General features: G+C 39.0%; 1 protein-coding gene across 4 annotated transcripts; it reads right to left on the bottom strand.

The window, feature by feature from the left end:
- Positions 1 to 2,545: 2,545 nt before the first annotated feature.
- On the bottom strand, positions 2,546 to 16,621 carry LOC104119626 (putative 3'(2'),5'-bisphosphate nucleotidase, mitochondrial). Of its 4 annotated transcripts, XM_070195630.1 has the most exons (10): positions 16,409 to 16,620; positions 16,215 to 16,317; positions 9,777 to 9,879; positions 9,041 to 9,249; positions 8,330 to 8,389; positions 6,421 to 6,803; positions 5,816 to 5,833; positions 5,036 to 5,114; positions 4,036 to 4,107; positions 2,546 to 3,060 (listed from the first exon to the last, which is right to left on the bottom strand). In XM_070195630.1, the coding sequence occupies exons 1-10, from the start codon at positions 16,492 to 16,494 to the stop codon at positions 2,911 to 2,913; spliced, it is 1,263 nt and encodes a 420-aa protein (XP_070051731.1). In that variant the 5' UTR covers positions 16,495 to 16,620; the 3' UTR covers positions 2,546 to 2,910. The 4 variants fall into 4 exon arrangements, with proteins under 4 accessions (XP_070051731.1, XP_070051733.1, XP_070051732.1 ...); XM_070195632.1 differs by lacking the exon at positions 4,036 to 4,107 and having other exon boundaries at positions 16,409 to 16,621; XM_070195631.1 differs by lacking the exon at positions 5,816 to 5,833.
- Between the last annotated feature and the right edge of the window lie 1,501 nt (positions 16,622 to 18,122).

The raw sequence follows: 18,122 nt of genomic DNA, 5'->3' as shown, positions 1-18,122 counted from the left end.
ATTGGCTTTGCTAGCTAGCTATTTCTGGACACGAGACCAAAAGTGCTTGTGGATAGCACTTTTTTGTTACTATTTTAAGAAATCTCAGCTTATTATATTTTAAGTATTATATGTGTATGGTGTACCAAGAGAGTGACAGTATCAGCCATGCACATAATATTTTTACTCAATAACCATGCAATATACGTAGAGCACATAAGTGTCTCCCCTTTCTTCAATCTTTATCTGCCTCACGTTACATCCCTCTATATTAATTTAAACTAAACATTACTACTATATTTTATTGAAAACCTAAATAGACCAAGACATTATTTTATGGATCAACTAAGATTTGATCTCTTCCTTTCCCATGCTAGCTGCTTATTTTGACTCACCAACCCCTACTCCCTCTCCCTCCTCCTCTCTCCTGCTTGTATCTAGTGTCTGCACTATGCATGAGTTATTGGTTAGGGTTCAAGCCATGAGAATAGAAAACTTTTTGTAGAAAGCACCATATCTGCTAACATGAATTCAAATTAGCCGGACCAATAAATTTCGGATAGGAACGGTTAAATAAAAAACATGGGAACTTCGAAATGTTTGTCAAGCCATTCGTACACTGGTCTGATATGATTCCACCTCCTTCTCATAGAAAAGCTTTGATGTGTATAAGAGTAATTTTGTTCGAAATTTTTTCAATATTTTAAAGGATACTTCTAAATAATTTCCTTACGAACTTCTAATGGTCGGTTATTTGTGTAAAGATCCCATATATCTTTGTAGTTCAGATCAATCATGTATATGATTAACCAAGTAGATACGGAAGAATGGAGTTTATTCTTTACACTGACGAAAACTTAACCTAATAACCTACTAATGCTTTATTAATCACGTTACAATAGGCACAATCTTAGGCTAATGTCGCAGATTTTGGTGTCATTAAGGCATTTCCCGATTATAAAACTAAGTCTAGAATGCTGATTTACCAAATAAGTACAATTAGTAATACTTAATTAAGGAAGCCATAATCTCTCACATAATCAAATCTTTAACTACTTGTCCAGATTGTAGTTTGTAGAGTAGGTTGAATAATTAATTTAACGAACACTTACATATTATGATATTAATACTTGAATCGATAACTACCTGTCCAAAAGTTAGTGTTTGCTCGTTCACGGTGGCCAGAAATATATGTTGTCCACGCTCTAAAATTGACCAGCAAACATATCCATTTTAGGACGATTTTACGATCAAATGGAAATGTGTTTTTTTTCTTTCTGTGGGAACTATTCAATTTCTCCAATAAATCCTTGAATACATTGTTAACTATAAGCTTCTCTTGTTGAAACTTTTTTTTGTGCATACATTGCTTAAGAAATTGGTAGCAGGTTTTCCAGCTATTTTCAGATACGAGACAAAAGAAACGCTTGTGGATAGCACTTTTTTGTCCCTAAATTTAGAAATATAGGCTTATTATTTAAGCAATATACGTGTATGGTGTACCAATTAGAGTGCCAGCATTATTTTAAGCAGAACCATATACATAATATTTTACTCAATAACCACATAATCCATAATTGGCGAATAATACTATATTGGAATACTCAGAGCTTTGAATTAATTAAAATTTTGTTAAAGGACAACTGGCATTCATGAAAACTCGAGATCTTTCCAAGAAAGTGCTTTTACCTGTTCTTACCATTTTATTTATTGGGTATACGTGGAGTTTGGTTGACATTTCTGGAATCGGACGAATTACATTTCAAGAGACTATCAGAAAAATAATATATAAAATGACAAGTAGGATTTTCACCCAAAAGAGCCAATAGTTTGATGACATCCAATGATTGGTATTTGGAAATCCATAATAATTCATTTTCAGGGCGAGCTTTCATTGCAAGAAACACGAACCACTAATAGTGTCTTGTCTCAGATACGTAGAGCACGAAGGACAAAACTGGGTATATTTAATATTGTCACAAGCATAAGGTCTAGTGGGCCACGGTTAAAGTGCAAATAATTTTTTTTTATCATAGTATAAATGCCAAGTATAAGGGATTTGACTGTAAGTTTGCAACAGAATTGTTCAATTTTGGAGGAAAATCGTAGCCTAGAGGTGCACGCCCATGAGTTAGCGGCCTTTACTTCACTAAAGCAGAAAACGAAAATGCGTTGGAGTTTATTTAGATTAGTTTCTTCGTGAAAGATAAGGCAAAAGACAAGAATGAACAGCTGTTCGTAAAAAAAACATCTGCTTAAGCTAATAATAGATGCGTGATTTCAAGTTTAAGTTGCGTAAGCTGAAAGATCAATTAAAACAGAATTGCAATGCTTTGAGTTCAAATCACAATGATTTCCTGACCACTGTTTTCCCAGTTAAAACCTTCCCTATTTCTTTTTTCACTGTATAATAAAAATTGCGTAGAGAAAATCCAGTTGCCATGACCCCAACGAATTGATGTAGAAGAGATAGGAAACTATTAAGAGTGATGATATATTAGAAAACTAGAAAGCATGTGGCTTAGAATTTATATGAATCAAGTGCAAAAACAGTGACTCCATACGATTGCATGGACAGATAACAATGCAGTCTGTTTCAATCACCAAGTTGTTTGAATTACAACAATAAGCGTGTAACGTTTCCTTGTGTTGCAACAGCTTCCGATGAAAGAATTAATGATAATGCACTTCGGCAGTGTTACCTATTCAGTGTGAAGTAATAATGAATCATTCTTTATGAAGATTCACTACTTGAGGCCCAAAGAATGCAAGTATGCTAATAAACAAAGTCAATATACTGACAATGATTAATACTTGGGTATAATTTATCACAAGAATGCCCAGTGCAATCAATCAATTTGATGGATCGGAAGAGAGTCAGACCATCTCGCTATGTCAGTCAGCTATGAATGACAAGAATGCTGAATTCCATCAAATAATTGGTGAGTTGGAGGAGATCAATCCAAGTATCTCATTATGTAAGCTACAATTCGTCACGAGAAAACCACCAGAAGGAAATATAGTTCTCCGCGCAATTTGATCTGCTGCAAAATCAATTGAACTTCCTTCCCAGTCAGTCACCTGAAAAGATTTTGCACCCATTGAATAACTACGAAACACAGCAAGCCGGACCCGTTTATTTTAATAAAATAAAGAAATCTGCAAAACAAGATTCATGTTAATTGATGTACAGTCCCACATTTTCCCTCAAGTTGAAGGAAAAAGAAAACAGTTAAAGCCTTAACATCAAGCAAAGAAATCAAAGCGCACAAAACTTTCCCTTGCTTTACATCCTATTTTGCCAAATGAACAAGGTTGCAAGCAGGCTACATCTGAAAGTTGTACACACACACGGGAAATTTCTATGCTAGTGCATGGAGGTCACACAAGGAACGATATAATAGAAGAGAAATGATAGTTCATGCATTTATCGTCTCTGATTAACAAAAGAGAGTTTTCATCAGGTAGCACGTATTCATTATCATATCAAAGAAAAAGATTCCTAATAAATATGAAGACCCTTCCTTTTGCTGTTATCTACTTGCAGTTCATAGATATATCGTCATTCATGCTTCTTTTTAACTTAATAGATGTATTTCGTGTCTATCAAAGATGGAATTAGTTATCTAAGAAGAACTAATGATAAATGACACTCAATTATTCTTCAAACTCTGTTTTCTTTTTAGGCAAACTGCAGGAATTATGCTTTATGGTATGAAAGATTTCACCTCCCAACCATTTCTCAAGTTTTCAAATATATCCACTAGACCTTGATCATGAACCTGCATTAGACAGTAGCCAAAAGAAAAGGAAGATGACACCTTACATCTTGAGATATGCAAAGTCAAAGGTACTTGTCATCCTAGTAGATTTTATGTAGGTTTACTAAATATTACACCACGTCACCACCTGTTCTGTTTTTCTCCCAAGAAGGCAAGAACTGGTAATAAATGGAAATTGCTAGCACACAACTTAAAATGAATGCGTATGCAGAACGGAATACCAACAGAGAGATGCATCGACCACAGAAAGGAATACCAATAGAGAGATGCATACCATTCCCCCAGCTTCATGAACACATATGATTCCAACAGCATGGTCCCAAGCAGGGGCATAGCCATAGATTTTCTACAGTGGAGTCATATGTTCATATCAGAATGCTGAACACCCAAAAGAAAGCATATGCTAATTCAAGGATCTAGTGGCATCAATTGATGATGGTTGAGTAAATCCAGTCAACTTAAAGTAACCAACAAACGAAGAGAGTAACAACTTCCAGAGAAATATTTTAACTGTCCATGAATTATTTTCCAATAATTGCAGTATATTGTTGTTCTATGTGACAGGGCAAATGCTTTTTATCATTCTGTGTTTCAATCTAAAACAAAACAATACGCGAAAATAAATTGCTTGTTATGCAGTTGTAATGGGAACCTCAAAAGGCTCGTTTCTCCAAATAATTTTAGACCAGGGACTATAACCCAAATAAGTATGTCTTTCTAGTAATCTCAAGAAAGTTTGCAATATCCTATTTTCCTCGTATTCTAGGAAATGTACCAACAACTACTACACCTCAATCGCAAGCTAGTTAGGGTCGGCAATATGAATCCTCATTTTTCATGTCGTTCCATATGACCAGTCTCAATCCACTATTTAGAAAATTAGTTTCTCTAGTACACGTATTTTTTTCCTATTAGTGTACAAATCTCTTATAAGACTAAAAGACTCCTAGCTAACATTGGACCTAAAGTAAACATACGATTTAACTCTTTTACTGTTTATAGAAAATTAATCAGGGTGAAATCCGTGCTAGCCCAGAATGCACACCATAAACATAATGATTAACTACAGAGCCTTTGAGGTTGCTGTTATTTGACCCCACTCAATAATAAGTGGCTCCACTTATGGGTCCCAGGCCTACATCATATATTTGCACTATGGGTCCCAGAATGCACACCATAAACATAATGATTAACTATAGAGCCTTTGAGGTTGCTGTTATTTGACCCCACTCACTTGACTGCAGTTATCTACTATGTGTGAGGTTAAAAATCACCTTCATAACTGTTCTGGTTGTTGCACGGAGAATAAAAACAGATGCTCTACCTGAAGCCACCATCATATATTTGCACAAACTGCAGAGCAGAAAAAGATTGCATTAAAGGAATGTGCAAAACCATCAAAGAAATTTGAGAAAGTAATCACTTTTTATCAAGAGAGTCAAAGGAAAATGTGATAAGTTCACAATTCAGCTATTCATCCTATAAGGAAGTCTAAGTTAGAGTATCACTAGAAAAACATACAGAATGCGACCGTTGTGATTCTGTCCTAAGGTAATGTAAAATACTGAACCTCAATCTCTAATGGATGTGATTCATGAGCCTCTGTCAAAAATGAATTAAATGATGGTAACTCAGTAGCCATCCAAAATTCCAGATACACCTAATACCAACATATTGCTAAGAAACAAGTTTCCTTCAGAGAAAGAGGGTGGTGGTGTTCGGTGGTGCTTTGACAAGACTAATCAAACAGATTAATAACAAATATAATCATTTCATATGGGTGACAGCAGCAAAAGTAGTGTGTGGTCATACAGGTCAAATTATTTCAGATATGGACCGACATTGAAGAATAGCAGACACCAAAATATCACATTGTTCAGTTAGAAATTGTCAAAAGGTTGGGGATTGCGCCCCCAGAACATTATTCTAAAGTAAACATGAGCTTATAGCATGAGGGACCATTGTACACAATGAAACTAGTATCTAAAGATACCTACTGCACTAATACCTACAGTTGTAGCAATTTCGGTGGAGAAAGAAAGCTCAACACTTACTGGCACAAATAAGAAATCCTGAAACAGGAAAAAGTGGTTTTTTATAAGTTCCTGAAACCGAAAACACAAAGATCAAAGGATAAAATCAGGCCCAGAGGTAGTGGACAATATTTGTCCAGATGTTTCCCTTCCCGTCTTTGATGATCAATCAACTCCTCGTACAAAAGCACAACCGTTAAGATATTCTCTGTGTTTAGGCATAAGATCCGTAATAATAGAGGTGCTGTAATATGCTCAGATTATATCAGCTTAAATCCTATAAAAAAACACAAGTATGTTTCCAACATGTGAAGGATATGCCAGCCACATGTAAAAGCAGTTTTATCACACGTTGCCCTGTTTAAGTGTGCTTGTGACCAGTATTCCAATATAGATGCTTTAAAAGGATCACTCGACAATATAAATTTTCTTCCTCAGCTCCTCATTTATCTAACCCTAGTTTCCAAATAAGTTTTAGTATCAGAATTTTTATTTAATTGTCAACTTCAATTTCAAAATGCATCCACGAAATCGGGCCCATCTAGTTTGAAAAGTTTACATAAATGCCAATTGTAAGCAAGAGAGAAAATAATGTTTACGAATAATCTTTGACAAGAAGACATCACCTTCCACAGCATGCAGGCACAAGAAGGATGTCCCCTTTCTCTATTTTTTCGGAGTTTGTTTTTGCATTAAATGAGGATGATAGAGGCAAAGATTCCCATTTTTGACTCTCTGGAGTACAAAAACGTGCCTCCTTAAGTACTTGGCACCCATCGACATAGCATCTTGTCCAACTTTGAGGCAACTTGATGGTTAACATGTCTGACAACCTTTGTTTCCATGTTCCACAACCCAAATGAGAAACCATGATCATCCCTGATCTGGAGAAATTGCTTCCAGTTTCTTGGACCCCGGTGGCACGATTAACAAAATAGTCTTCATCCCAGTTAGGGCACCCCATAACTCCTAAGACAATCTGTCGTTCAACCACAAGAGCCAAAGCCACCTGACAACAAAGCTTAGCCAAATAAGTTGAAGAAACAGTAAGGGGTATAATCTCAATTCAAACAACTGACAAATCCTAGAAGAACATGCAATAATTGAAAGCTATGTAATCGTGTATATAATCTAGGACTCTTTAGTTACAAAGACTTCTTGTTTGGAGAAACATTAATTACCTTAACCTGAAACATCGCGCTATCAGAGAAAGCTTCTGAAAGCAGAATTAAACCAAAGAGGATGAGGGGATACCAAAAGGAAAAGTCTGATGTGAATGAGACTTAAGATTAACAGTACCACACTTTCTAGTGTTATTCCAAAATAAAGGTTTTTCCCGTGTAACATCATTCCCCAGTCCTTTTTGGATTGATCTGAATTCTTGCCAGTTTGATGGGTAGAAGAGAACTTACTGAAAGAGATGGAACTAATAGCACCCACCCTATAGAGTATTTGATTGAAAATTAGTAGGCTGCTGGTAATAGATGAACTACAAGCGAAATAAATCAAAACCTTATAGTGAATAGGATAGTACTAGTAGATAATCTGCATCTTTCAGGATTTTTCCCTCTCAAGTGAAAAGTCACCTATTATGTGTCTACAACAAACAAGGAAAGATCATGATGAACCGCTATTAATAAGAACATAAGAAACTTCTTTATTTTTTACTTCACCAAAATCTCCCACAAGATTAGATGCCAAATCGATTAACCCATTCTTCTCTTTTTCTGCACACATCATATTTTGCAGGGTTACAAGATTAAAGGCATGTTGTATCACTAATGTGAAATTGCCAACCAAAGACCAACTTGAAAATCTGTACACCTCATAACTTTGAGGATCACTGTAACAGCTGCTATCTGAATTAACATTTGCGCTTCATAATACATAGGTTCCACACGATTACAATCACTTTTCCCATCCATGTTATTATTGCATTTTCTACTGATGCTTCCATATTATCACCAGCAATATCATCTATTTCGCATGGAAAGGTGATAGCTCAAATTCTCATCATTATATTATCATCCTCAAGAAAGCTTGACCAAATCAAGGTTTCTGCTGCAATAAATCTGAACTTAACTGACTATAGAGCAAAGCCAGTTGGAGTGATTATACAAGTATAAGGAGCAGATTTCCTGACCCACTAACAGCCGAAGGATAGTATTGGTGCTCCACGAGGGTTGAGGAAGATGCATAAAGCTGTTAATATTTAAACAATACTGCTAATTCCTTGAAAGTTCATTGGATCTAAGTGGCTTACTCAGAAAATCGAGTCTCTCAACCTCAGCAAGACAAGAAATAATGGCCAATGAGCACAATGGGTAAAGGGAAGAGACTGATTTGGAGATAATCCCACGCGACTATTACCTGCTACCTTTAGCCATTGCCATGGAAAACAACCTCACATGTTAAGATGTTCTCTTCATTGAAATTCCTCTCCTCCTTGTTTTTATGTTGGTTGGGAAGTAAAAAGAACATATTAAAGACGCTAAAGAAAGAATAGTAAGAGAAAAATAGAGATTAAGGACATACCACATAGAGAGCTTCAACACCTTTAACAAACCCTCGTGTCCCATCAATGGGATCTAGTACCTGTACCAGGTCCATGAAATTTTACAAAATAGTCCACAACCTCGTGATAGTAAAATGCAATCACAAATTCAGGTTCTGTTACATTTCATTAGTACGGAAGTAAGATGTCAAATTTCTTCTTAAGCATACAAAAATCATCCAGAGTATAGACGCCATCAGACTAGAAAAAGCACTTTCCACATCAAATTAATTGAACTATAAGCCCTTAATATCTTAGTGTACGAATATTAGCAAAGAACTGTTGCCATTTGTGCATGGAAATACAGGACATTATCTGGTATCTGAGAATTAAAAGGAGGCAGTATATATCACGAAATAGGGACTATCAAAGGCCATGTAAATCTTCTGCCTCCTTCCTCTGGACAGCATGATAGTTGTTTATTGGGACAGTGCGATACTTGTTTTTCCTTGTCATAGAAGCAAAAGTATATCTATTTGCCTTTCAATGACTTCTCAAATATTAAAAAGATACCACCAACTAAATGTACATGTCAGAAAAACAAAATGAAAAGGTGTATCCCCCAAAGTGGAATTAGAAAATCTGTTGTTCCCTTTCCCAGGAATTCCCCCCTTAATGTAAAGGTTTCAGAGAGATGAAGATTTTATCCGTGAAAGTTAGTGAATACTGCTCTAAAGTCGATCTCAACTTACCCAGTATGTGGCTTGCTTTGGCCCAAAAGTACAGGCATCCTTTCCCCCTCTGTCAATTGCTTTCAAGACACTATCTTCTGTTACTTCGTCTCTGAGAGTTGCTTTATTCACAACCACATCAACCACTGATCCGACTAGATTAGTTGACCGCAAGAATGATGAATCCTCTTCAGCCACCAAAGGAATGGAAGGGAAGAGTCTGTTCATCTCTATCAGAATAGGATGTGATAGAGTAAGAGAAACAATTCAGCTCTGTTCCAAGAGAATAAAGAAAGAGTCAGAAGGGAAAGAAGACAGTGTCCCCATCATGTCTGATCATTCTTAAACAATTTGATAGCTGATTAGGTACATTTTCATGTAACAAGAAAAATGCATGTAATGGGTACTTATTGCTTTGGCTCAAAGTAAAGTGTTCATGTCTTCCTCAATAGATTATTGGCGGTTGCTTTGGATGTTATAGCAGAATTTAGACAATTAGAGGGAGGTTCCATTACAGTATCAATCTAGCATACAACCTTATTTACTCTATGAAGCAGAAAGCAACTTGAAGAACATGTAAATAGGTGGACGAACATTCTTAATAGAGGAAAAGCATGTGGTAAGACAAATTAAACCTCCAACATGCTTGTCTTTTCCGCTTCCCAATTTTATAAAGTATTGTTGGAAACTGCAACACTTTCAATTCAATAATCAAGGAAAAACTGAAGAAGGTTTCAAGAAAAGCAAAATGAATTACCCAAGCTAACCAAAGCCTGCACGCCGAAATCTGCAATAGTGACTGGGGTTTGGTCATTTTTCTCAAGAATCCTATCATCATTGGAGAACAATGAGCTCTTCACCTACAACCATAAAAAATAAAAATAAAAAACAGAACTTTTAATTGATAAAATGATAACATCACTTGACAGACTACTAATCCCCAGATTTTTTCGTTTAAGCTATTTTTGGAGCTCAAAAGCATACAATAAAATTTCACCAGAACTAAATGACTGATGTTATCTCGTTAGGGAAAAGCTAACAGCTTTTTTGTCCAAGATCTATAATCTTTTACATTGAGTACACCGTAAATATGTCACGTACCAAAATTGCAAGTACTAGATCAAAACTTAAATATGTAGAATAGCACAGAGGAAGTTCATAATTTCAGATGCAATAAGCATTAACAGTCTTTCGACATACGTGTTCAAATGCAATTACAATAACATTAGCACGAAATATTATGGCATTTGAAACGGAAACTAGTGTTTTGCTGAAAACAAACTAAAATTGACTAGCAGCAGCATTTCAATCCATTTAACCAAATGCACCTCAAGATAAGTAGTTAACTCAATCAGTTAATCAACCAATCAAACAACTAAAGGACTTAGTCCCAAGCTAGTTAAAGTCAACTGATGAATGTTCTATAACCAAATTTCGAGACTAATGTCACGTCCTTAGTCGTTAACTAAGTACACGTGCGGCACTTGACAATTTGCTCACGTTCTTGCTATGCCAAGTCAGCCTTACTACACTCAAGATCGCTAAGAGAATGGTAGAAAGAACACAAGAGAATTGTTAAAGGAAGCTTTGTATTAAAGAGAACTTGAATTGTTTGCTTGATGAATTACAAATGAATGACCTCCTTTATATACTAGTCTCCTAGGGGCTAGTGTGCAAATATTAATTGTTACACAAGTCCTTAATATTTACAAGATAAGGGCTTTCTCTAGAATTCTCTACAAGTCTAGAAGATTTCAAGGACTTTCCTAGCAAATCCATAAACATCTAGGATCTTCCAAAGGAAATGTCCATACTTCTCTAGAATCTTCTCACAAATGCAAGCATTCCTCCTATGTAAGCTTCCACATGGCATTAATGTATGCCAAATGGCGCTTATGTGGCATGATGACATGGCGAGTCATCACACTCTCCCCCACCTAATGTTGCGACGACCGCAGCGCAATGTTGCTACATAAACTCTCGGATCTCATCTTTGAATTGCCATAAATCTTCATAACGTTCCCATGTGGCCTCCTCCGGTGATTGCCCCTTCCAATGGACGAGGAACATTGCGGTGGCTTTTTGCCCTTGTTTTCGCCTGGCCTGGTAATCAATAATAGCCTCAATCTCCCGGTCGTGCGAGGCGGTAATAGTAATAGGCGCTCGACTTGATTGGCCCCTACTTGGATCATCCTTGTCTCCATGATATGGCTTAAGCATGCTGGCATGGAAGACATGATAGATCTTAAGATATGATGGCATGTCAAGCTTGTATGAGATCTTGCCTACCTTGGCGACTATCTTAAATGGCCCCTCATACTTGCGAATCAGATTCTGATGCATGCCCCGTAGTGCCTTAAACTGTCTTGGATTAAACTTCACCATGACCATGTCCCCAACTCTATAGTCTGTGGGACGCCGCTTACGATCTGCAAACTTCTTCATCTTCTTAGCTGCCTAATCCAAGTAGGACTTAGCAGTGTCAAGCTGCTCCTCCCATCTTTTGGCCATATGAAAAGCCCCCAAACTCTTTCCCTCGAACGCGGCTGGTAATGAATGTGGAGTTTGTGGTTGTTGGCCTGTGGCTAGCTCAAATGGTGTCCGTCCCGTGGACTCACTCCGCTGCAAGTTATAAGAGAATTGGGCGATGTCTAGCAGCCTTGACCAATCTTTCTGATGTGCGCTTACATAATGCCTCAAGTAGCATTCTAGTAAGGCATTGACCCGTTCCGCTTGTCCATCTGTCTGTGGGTGGAAACTAGTGGAAAAGTGCAGTTCCGTGCCAAGTATGTCGAATAATTCTCTCCAAAAGTTTCCAGTAAAATGGGGGTCTCGATCACTAATAATATGCCTTGGTAAGCCCCAATACTTCACCACATTCTTAAAGAATAGCTTGGCGGCTTCCTTGGCAGTGCAACCTGGTGTGGCGGGCATGAAGGTGGCATATTTGGAAAATCTATCCACGACCATCATAATAGTACCATAACCGTCAGACTTCGGTAGGCAAGTGATAAAGTCCATAGTCACGCTCTCCCATGGACGCTCTGTAACTGGTAATGGCTCCAAAAGTCCTCCGGATTTTTGTTGCTCAACCTTGTCCTGTTGACAGACAAGACAAGTCTGCACATAACACTCTATGTCATCTCGCATGCGTGGCCAATAGTAGACTGACTCAACCAAGGCCCTAGTGCGAAGTTGGCCTGGATGACCAGCCCACATTGTGTCATGACTCTCCCTTATAATCCGCCGTCTAATGTCTCCAAACTTAGGCACGTAGACCCACCGACCTGTGGTAAGTAGTAGGCCGTCTTCGACCCAAAAATGTCTCGTATTGCCCTGGTTGGCTAACTCGATAAGTTGTTTGGCTGTTGGATCGTGTTGCATGCCTTCTTTTATAGCCTCACGAATGTCCCATCTTGTTGAAGTGATTGCAGCAAGCTCGGCTTTCCGGCTCAAGGCATCGGCTACAATGTTACCTTTGCCCGGCTTATACTCCAGCACATAATCAAATTCGGCCAAGAAATCCTGCCACCAAGCTTGTTTTGGGGTGAGCTTCTTCTGCGTCTGAAAGTAGCTAGTAGCTACATTGTCGGTCTTGACCACGAACCTTGACCCAAGCAAATAATGTCGCCATGTACGAAGGCAATGCACAATAGCAATCATCTCCTTCTCTTGCACTGTGTAACGCCGCTCCGTCTCATTTAACTTGCGACTCTCAAATGCTATGGGATGCTTATCCTGCATCAAGACACCCCCAATGGCAAAATCTGAAGCATCTGTATGCACCTCAAATGTCTTGGCAAAGTCAGGTAATGCCAAGACTGGCTCCTCTGTTACAGTTGCCTTGAGGTCTTCAAACGCCCTTTGACAATGCTCCGTCCAAACCCATGGCTTGTTCTTCTTTAGCAACTCAGTCAATGGTGCGGCCTTTGCTGAGTAGCCACAAATGAACCGACGATAGTAGTTAACAAGGCCAAGGATGGATCTCAACTCAGTTACCTTTATAGGTGCCTCCCACTCCTATAAAGTGCACCTTTGATTGTGCAAACTCGCATTTATGCCTCTTGATGTATAGCCCGTTCTCCCGCAAGACTTGGAAAACCTTCCTTAAGTGCTTCATGTGCTCTTCCAAGGTGTTGCTGTAGATGACATAGTCATCTAGGTAGACTACCATGAACTGATCAAGATAGGGATGGAAAATCTTATTCATAAGGGTGCAAAATGTGGCAGGTGCATTGGTTAAGCCGAAAGGCATCACCAACCACTCAAAGGCTCCATATCTCGTCGCACATGTTGTCTTTGGCTCATCCCCCTCTGCAATGCGAACCTGGTAGTAGCCCTTGCGAAGATCCACCTTGGTAAAATACTTGGCTTGCCCAAGTCTATCGAATAAGTCAGCAATGAGTGGGATCGGGTACTTATTCTTCACTGTGACCTTATTAAGTGCTCGGTAGTCTATGCACAAGCGTAGTGATCCATCCTTCTTCTTCTGGAACAATACTGGTGCGCCGAAAGGTGCCTTTGATGGGCGAATGTGACCAGCATCTAGCAGCTCTTTCAATTGTTTCCTAAGCTCCTCTAGCTTGGGCGGTGCCATACGATATGGGGCAAATGCGGGTGGCTTAGACCCTGGCTCCAACTCAATCTTGTGATCCACCTCTCGCCTAGGCGACAAGTGCTTAGGCAACTCCTCGGGCACGACATCTTTGTTTTCCTCAAGCAACTTCTCTATGCAAGGTGGTAATGTCTCTTGAAAACTCTTGTCTTCCTCCAGACTTGCGATGGTTGCCACGAACGTCGGTTCCCCCTTCTTGATCCCCTTGACAACCTGCATAGCTGAGAGTTGTGCTTGGCTCTGTCCGTGTGGCATAGACATTGTAGGTACCATGCAAGCTCCTTCTCGCTCCATAACCAAGAGATGTTGGAAGTAGGGATCGATCAAAGTATGACAATGTCTAAAGAACTCTTGTCCCAATATGATGTCAAAGATATCCATAGCGGTTACGGTAAAGTTTGTCATACCTTTCCAAGTTCCCAATTTGACACCAACTCCATTAGCTAACCCACGAGCATTTTGTGCCTCGGCATTCACGGTCTTGACGCGGGAGTTGGTTGGAGCAAGCTTCAATTCTAGTCTTTTTGCGGCAGCCTCAGTCACAAAATTATGAGTTGCTCCAGTATCCACCATTGCACGAGCAAGCTTGTTGTTGATGGTGAGATCCACGTATTGGTTTCCATTCTCGATAGGTTGGATAGATTGCTTTGTGACAGCACCGCATAATCCGATCATACCTAACTATGCGGTTCCCGAACTCTCTCCTTGCGGCTGCTCTTTCCGTTCACGGACCATGGCGCTAAGACTCTTTAGGTCGGGACAATTCCTGAAGTTGTGCGGCCCTCCGCATATGTAACATCCCTTCTTCTCGGCCTGCGCCTTCTTCTCGGCGTAGCCCTGACGGCAAATCAACTTTTTGGAATCTTGAGTCTTGTAGTATTGTTGTTGTATCTCCTTGCCTTTGCCACGGTCTCCCCCACCTTTGACATTATTAAACTTTGATTCTTTGACTTTCCCTTTGTCGTGTTTGTCATGCCTGAAATCCATCAATGATTCGGCCTCCACTATGGCTTGGTCTATATTTGCGACTTGCCGGCATTGTAACTCCTGCTTAGCCCAATTTTGCAACCCGTCCATGAAGTGGAACAACAAGTCATCATTGGTCAGGTTGGGGATTTGAAGCATAAGGGTAGTGAACTCCTTGACATAGGCACGTATGCTCCTTGTTTGCTTCAACTCCCTAAGTATACGCCTTGCCTCGTACAAGACATTGTTTGAAAAGAACTGTCGCTTGAACTCGGCTCTGAACTGATCCCACGTGCTAATAGTACATATACCTTTATCCACGTCTGTCATCTTCCTTCTCCACCATAGCATGGCAGTCTCTGAGAGGTACAACACCGCCATGTTGATCATGGCCTCGTCGTCCTTCACTTTGTCGTGCTTGAAGTAGTTCTCCAAGTGCCAAAGGAAGTTTTTCACTTCTTGCGCATCACGAACACCTTTGAACACTGGGGGTTTGGGAGCCTCGATCTTGGCCTCCCTCGTCACCACAACACTGTTGGCTGCCTCGGTCACGCCAGCACTAACATGCTCCTCGAGTGACTCTATCTTTGCCTTCATAGCATCGATAGTACTTATAGCCTCTATGAGTCTGCACTCTAAGGCAGTGATAGTTTGCCTTAGTTCCATCTCGGTCTGTGTACGTCCCTCCAAGTCATTTCGGATGCTCTCAATCTCTTCAAGAGTGTGCCCCTCAAGAACGCTAAGGGTGCCTTCCACCTTCCCCAAGCGTTGGCCAAAGATCTCCACGGCGTTCATCCCCGTGTTCATCTTCATCACCCACTCTTTACCGAGCGAGACGTCCTCAGGCAGGACCTCCACTTCATCCTCGCTCGCCTCAGTGGCAGATGATTCTTGGGATGTAAGAACTTCGTTTGACACAACCTCGGGTGGCACCTCCTGGCCCTTGTTGGTGGCATTTCTATTTTTGTTACGGCCGCTCTTGCCAGCAGCATCCTGGATGACGTTGGCTTGGGTGTTGGCAGCGTTAATTTCTCCGTCGTTCGCCATTTCCTTAGTCGCAACCTTTGCTCTGATACCACGTTGTCACGTCCTTAGTCGTTAACTAAGTACACGTGCGGCACTTGACAATTTGCCCACGTTCTTGTTATGCCAAGTCAGCCTTACTACACTCAAGATCGCTAAGAGAATGGTAGAAAGAACACAAGAGAATTGTTAAAGGAAGCTTTGTATTAGAGAGAACTTGAATTGTTTGCTTGATGAATTACAAATGAATGACCTTCTTTATATACTAGTCTCCTAGAGACTAGTGTGTAAATATTAATTGTTATACAAGTCCTTAATATTTACAAGATAAGGGCTTTCTCTAGAATTCTCTACAAGTCTAGAAGATTTCAAGGACTTTCCTAGCAAATTCATAAACATACAGGATCTTCCAAAGAAAATGTTCATAGTTCTCTAGAATCTTCTTACAAATACAAGCATTCCTCCTATGTAAGCTTCCACATAGCATTAATGTATGCCAAATGGCGCTTATGTGGCATGATGACATGGCGAGTCATCACACTAAACTATCAAAATACTATGTGACTCTGGCTAAATAAAAAGAAATTTTACATCAATGCAAAGACGGCAAGCTCGTTCGACAACATCGACGGCAGCTTCCAGCTCTCTATAGTATTTTGCTTTCTGCTTAGGGAATGGGAGGCTCAAACTCGACCTGCAAGGCAGAAACTGTACGCATTTAGGATCGGTTAAGACAAGTGAAGTAGCAGTGGCGCGGCGCGAGGTAGGTATCAGCTGTGAGAGACCTCACGGCGGCGAAGCATGGGCGAAGTGGCGAACGCCGGAGATAAGTATCAGGGAAACGGACAGCGGAGCACCGGAGGAGATCCATCGAGGTACAATAACTGCTGCTAAAGGTACATGGTTTGTTGTGGCTATGGATGGGTCATCGGGAAGGGTAGGCTTCCAACGGTTGAAATTGGCAGAGGCTCCCCTGTTGATTCTTCGCACGTGCTCCCTCCGATTTATATTCTCATTTTATTTATTTTGGCTTAAAAAAACTATTTGTTATAAGAAAAATCAAATTATGGTGGATGTCTACTCTTCCTCCATGATCTTCTCAAATGCTTAATGACATATTTTTATGCTTAATGGCATAATTTTTTTCGCTTTTCGTGTCTATACAAAGGCCTTGTAATAGATAAGAAAACACATACAATTGAAGAAGAAATACTCTTCCTTCTCTCTATCTCTATTTCTTGTTCATATTTTACTAAATTACTTTTATTTCATAACACGTTATCAGCACGACTGTGCTCCCATTTCCATACACCTCCATATAGGCATACACTGTGCTTTGTGTTTGCTATCCTTATACCAACAATTCTGTGGCTATCAAACAAAATAAAGATAGAAACCAATGGGTTGTATACTAATACAAGATAAGTTTTCATCTTTCTAGCTTATTCATATTTTTATTTTTATCTTCCACTAATCTCAAAATTTTTCTATTTTGCCATGATAACTCACAATAAGCTTTCAGTATTTTATTTTCATTTTGTTATAGCTTGAAAGTGTGTTAGCCCTACATTGGCTAGTGTAGTTTTTGCTTATTCTTTCTTGACGTCTAATATGAATTTTTAGTTAGCGTTTGGCTATCCTTCAGAGGATTTATTCATGAACCAAATCAAAATGCATGAATATATATTTTATAATTAAATTTTGAAACAGGTACTCTCTACTCAATTCTTTAACTTATATTTAACGTGCTGAATAGTGCTTACATATATGTGCGCAGATATCAGACAACCAATGTGCTCTTTACCCTTTTCACGCTAAGAGGAATGTTACTATAGTAATATTTAATGAATATAACTAAACTGGTACTATTCCTGCATAGTTGGTTAAATGCATGCATAAATAAACATAATATTCTGGCAGGATAGTTGTAAGCATAATAGATATTCTGATTTACAGTCAATCTTAGCCTTTGACTATCATCTATAATCCATATATTGTGATGTGAATTGGATCACATATGTAGATACTGGAAGTACTACAGGAATTATATATATGCTTCCAAGTCCTAGTCTTTATTCTTACTTTATTGATTTGGTTTATCGTTTACAAAATTGGTAAGTGTTCTAACAGATTATCTAGTATTCATTTGAATGTACTTCTATTTGAATTCACGTAAATCTAAAAGTGATAACACTTAGAAGGAATGAAATATTTTCGTCATACAACCTTAAAAAGTGGTTATATTTTTAAATCTTGTTATAACTAATTTTGTTTATGTTTCTGACCACAAGATTGATAATTTAATCTGTACTTTGGCCTATTATGCAACTAGTTAAGACATATTTAAGTTCTAGTGCACTATAATGATAAGAGTTGGGTTTGAGTCCCAACACATTTTGCCTAACATGCCTTTATATGGGTAAGGCATTGGATTTGAGTCACAATACACAGTATCGATGAAAGAATCATGAAGCCCGCCCTACTTGATATGCTCCATTT

The sequence above is a fragment of the Nicotiana tomentosiformis genome, chromosome 2 (assembly GCF_000390325.3).
Source record: "Nicotiana tomentosiformis chromosome 2, ASM39032v3, whole genome shotgun sequence".
Lineage (NCBI taxonomy): Eukaryota > Viridiplantae > Streptophyta > Magnoliopsida > Solanales > Solanaceae > Nicotiana > Nicotiana tomentosiformis.
Note: the sequence above shows the minus strand (reverse complement) of the source record. Positions and strands in the feature narration are given on the sequence as shown.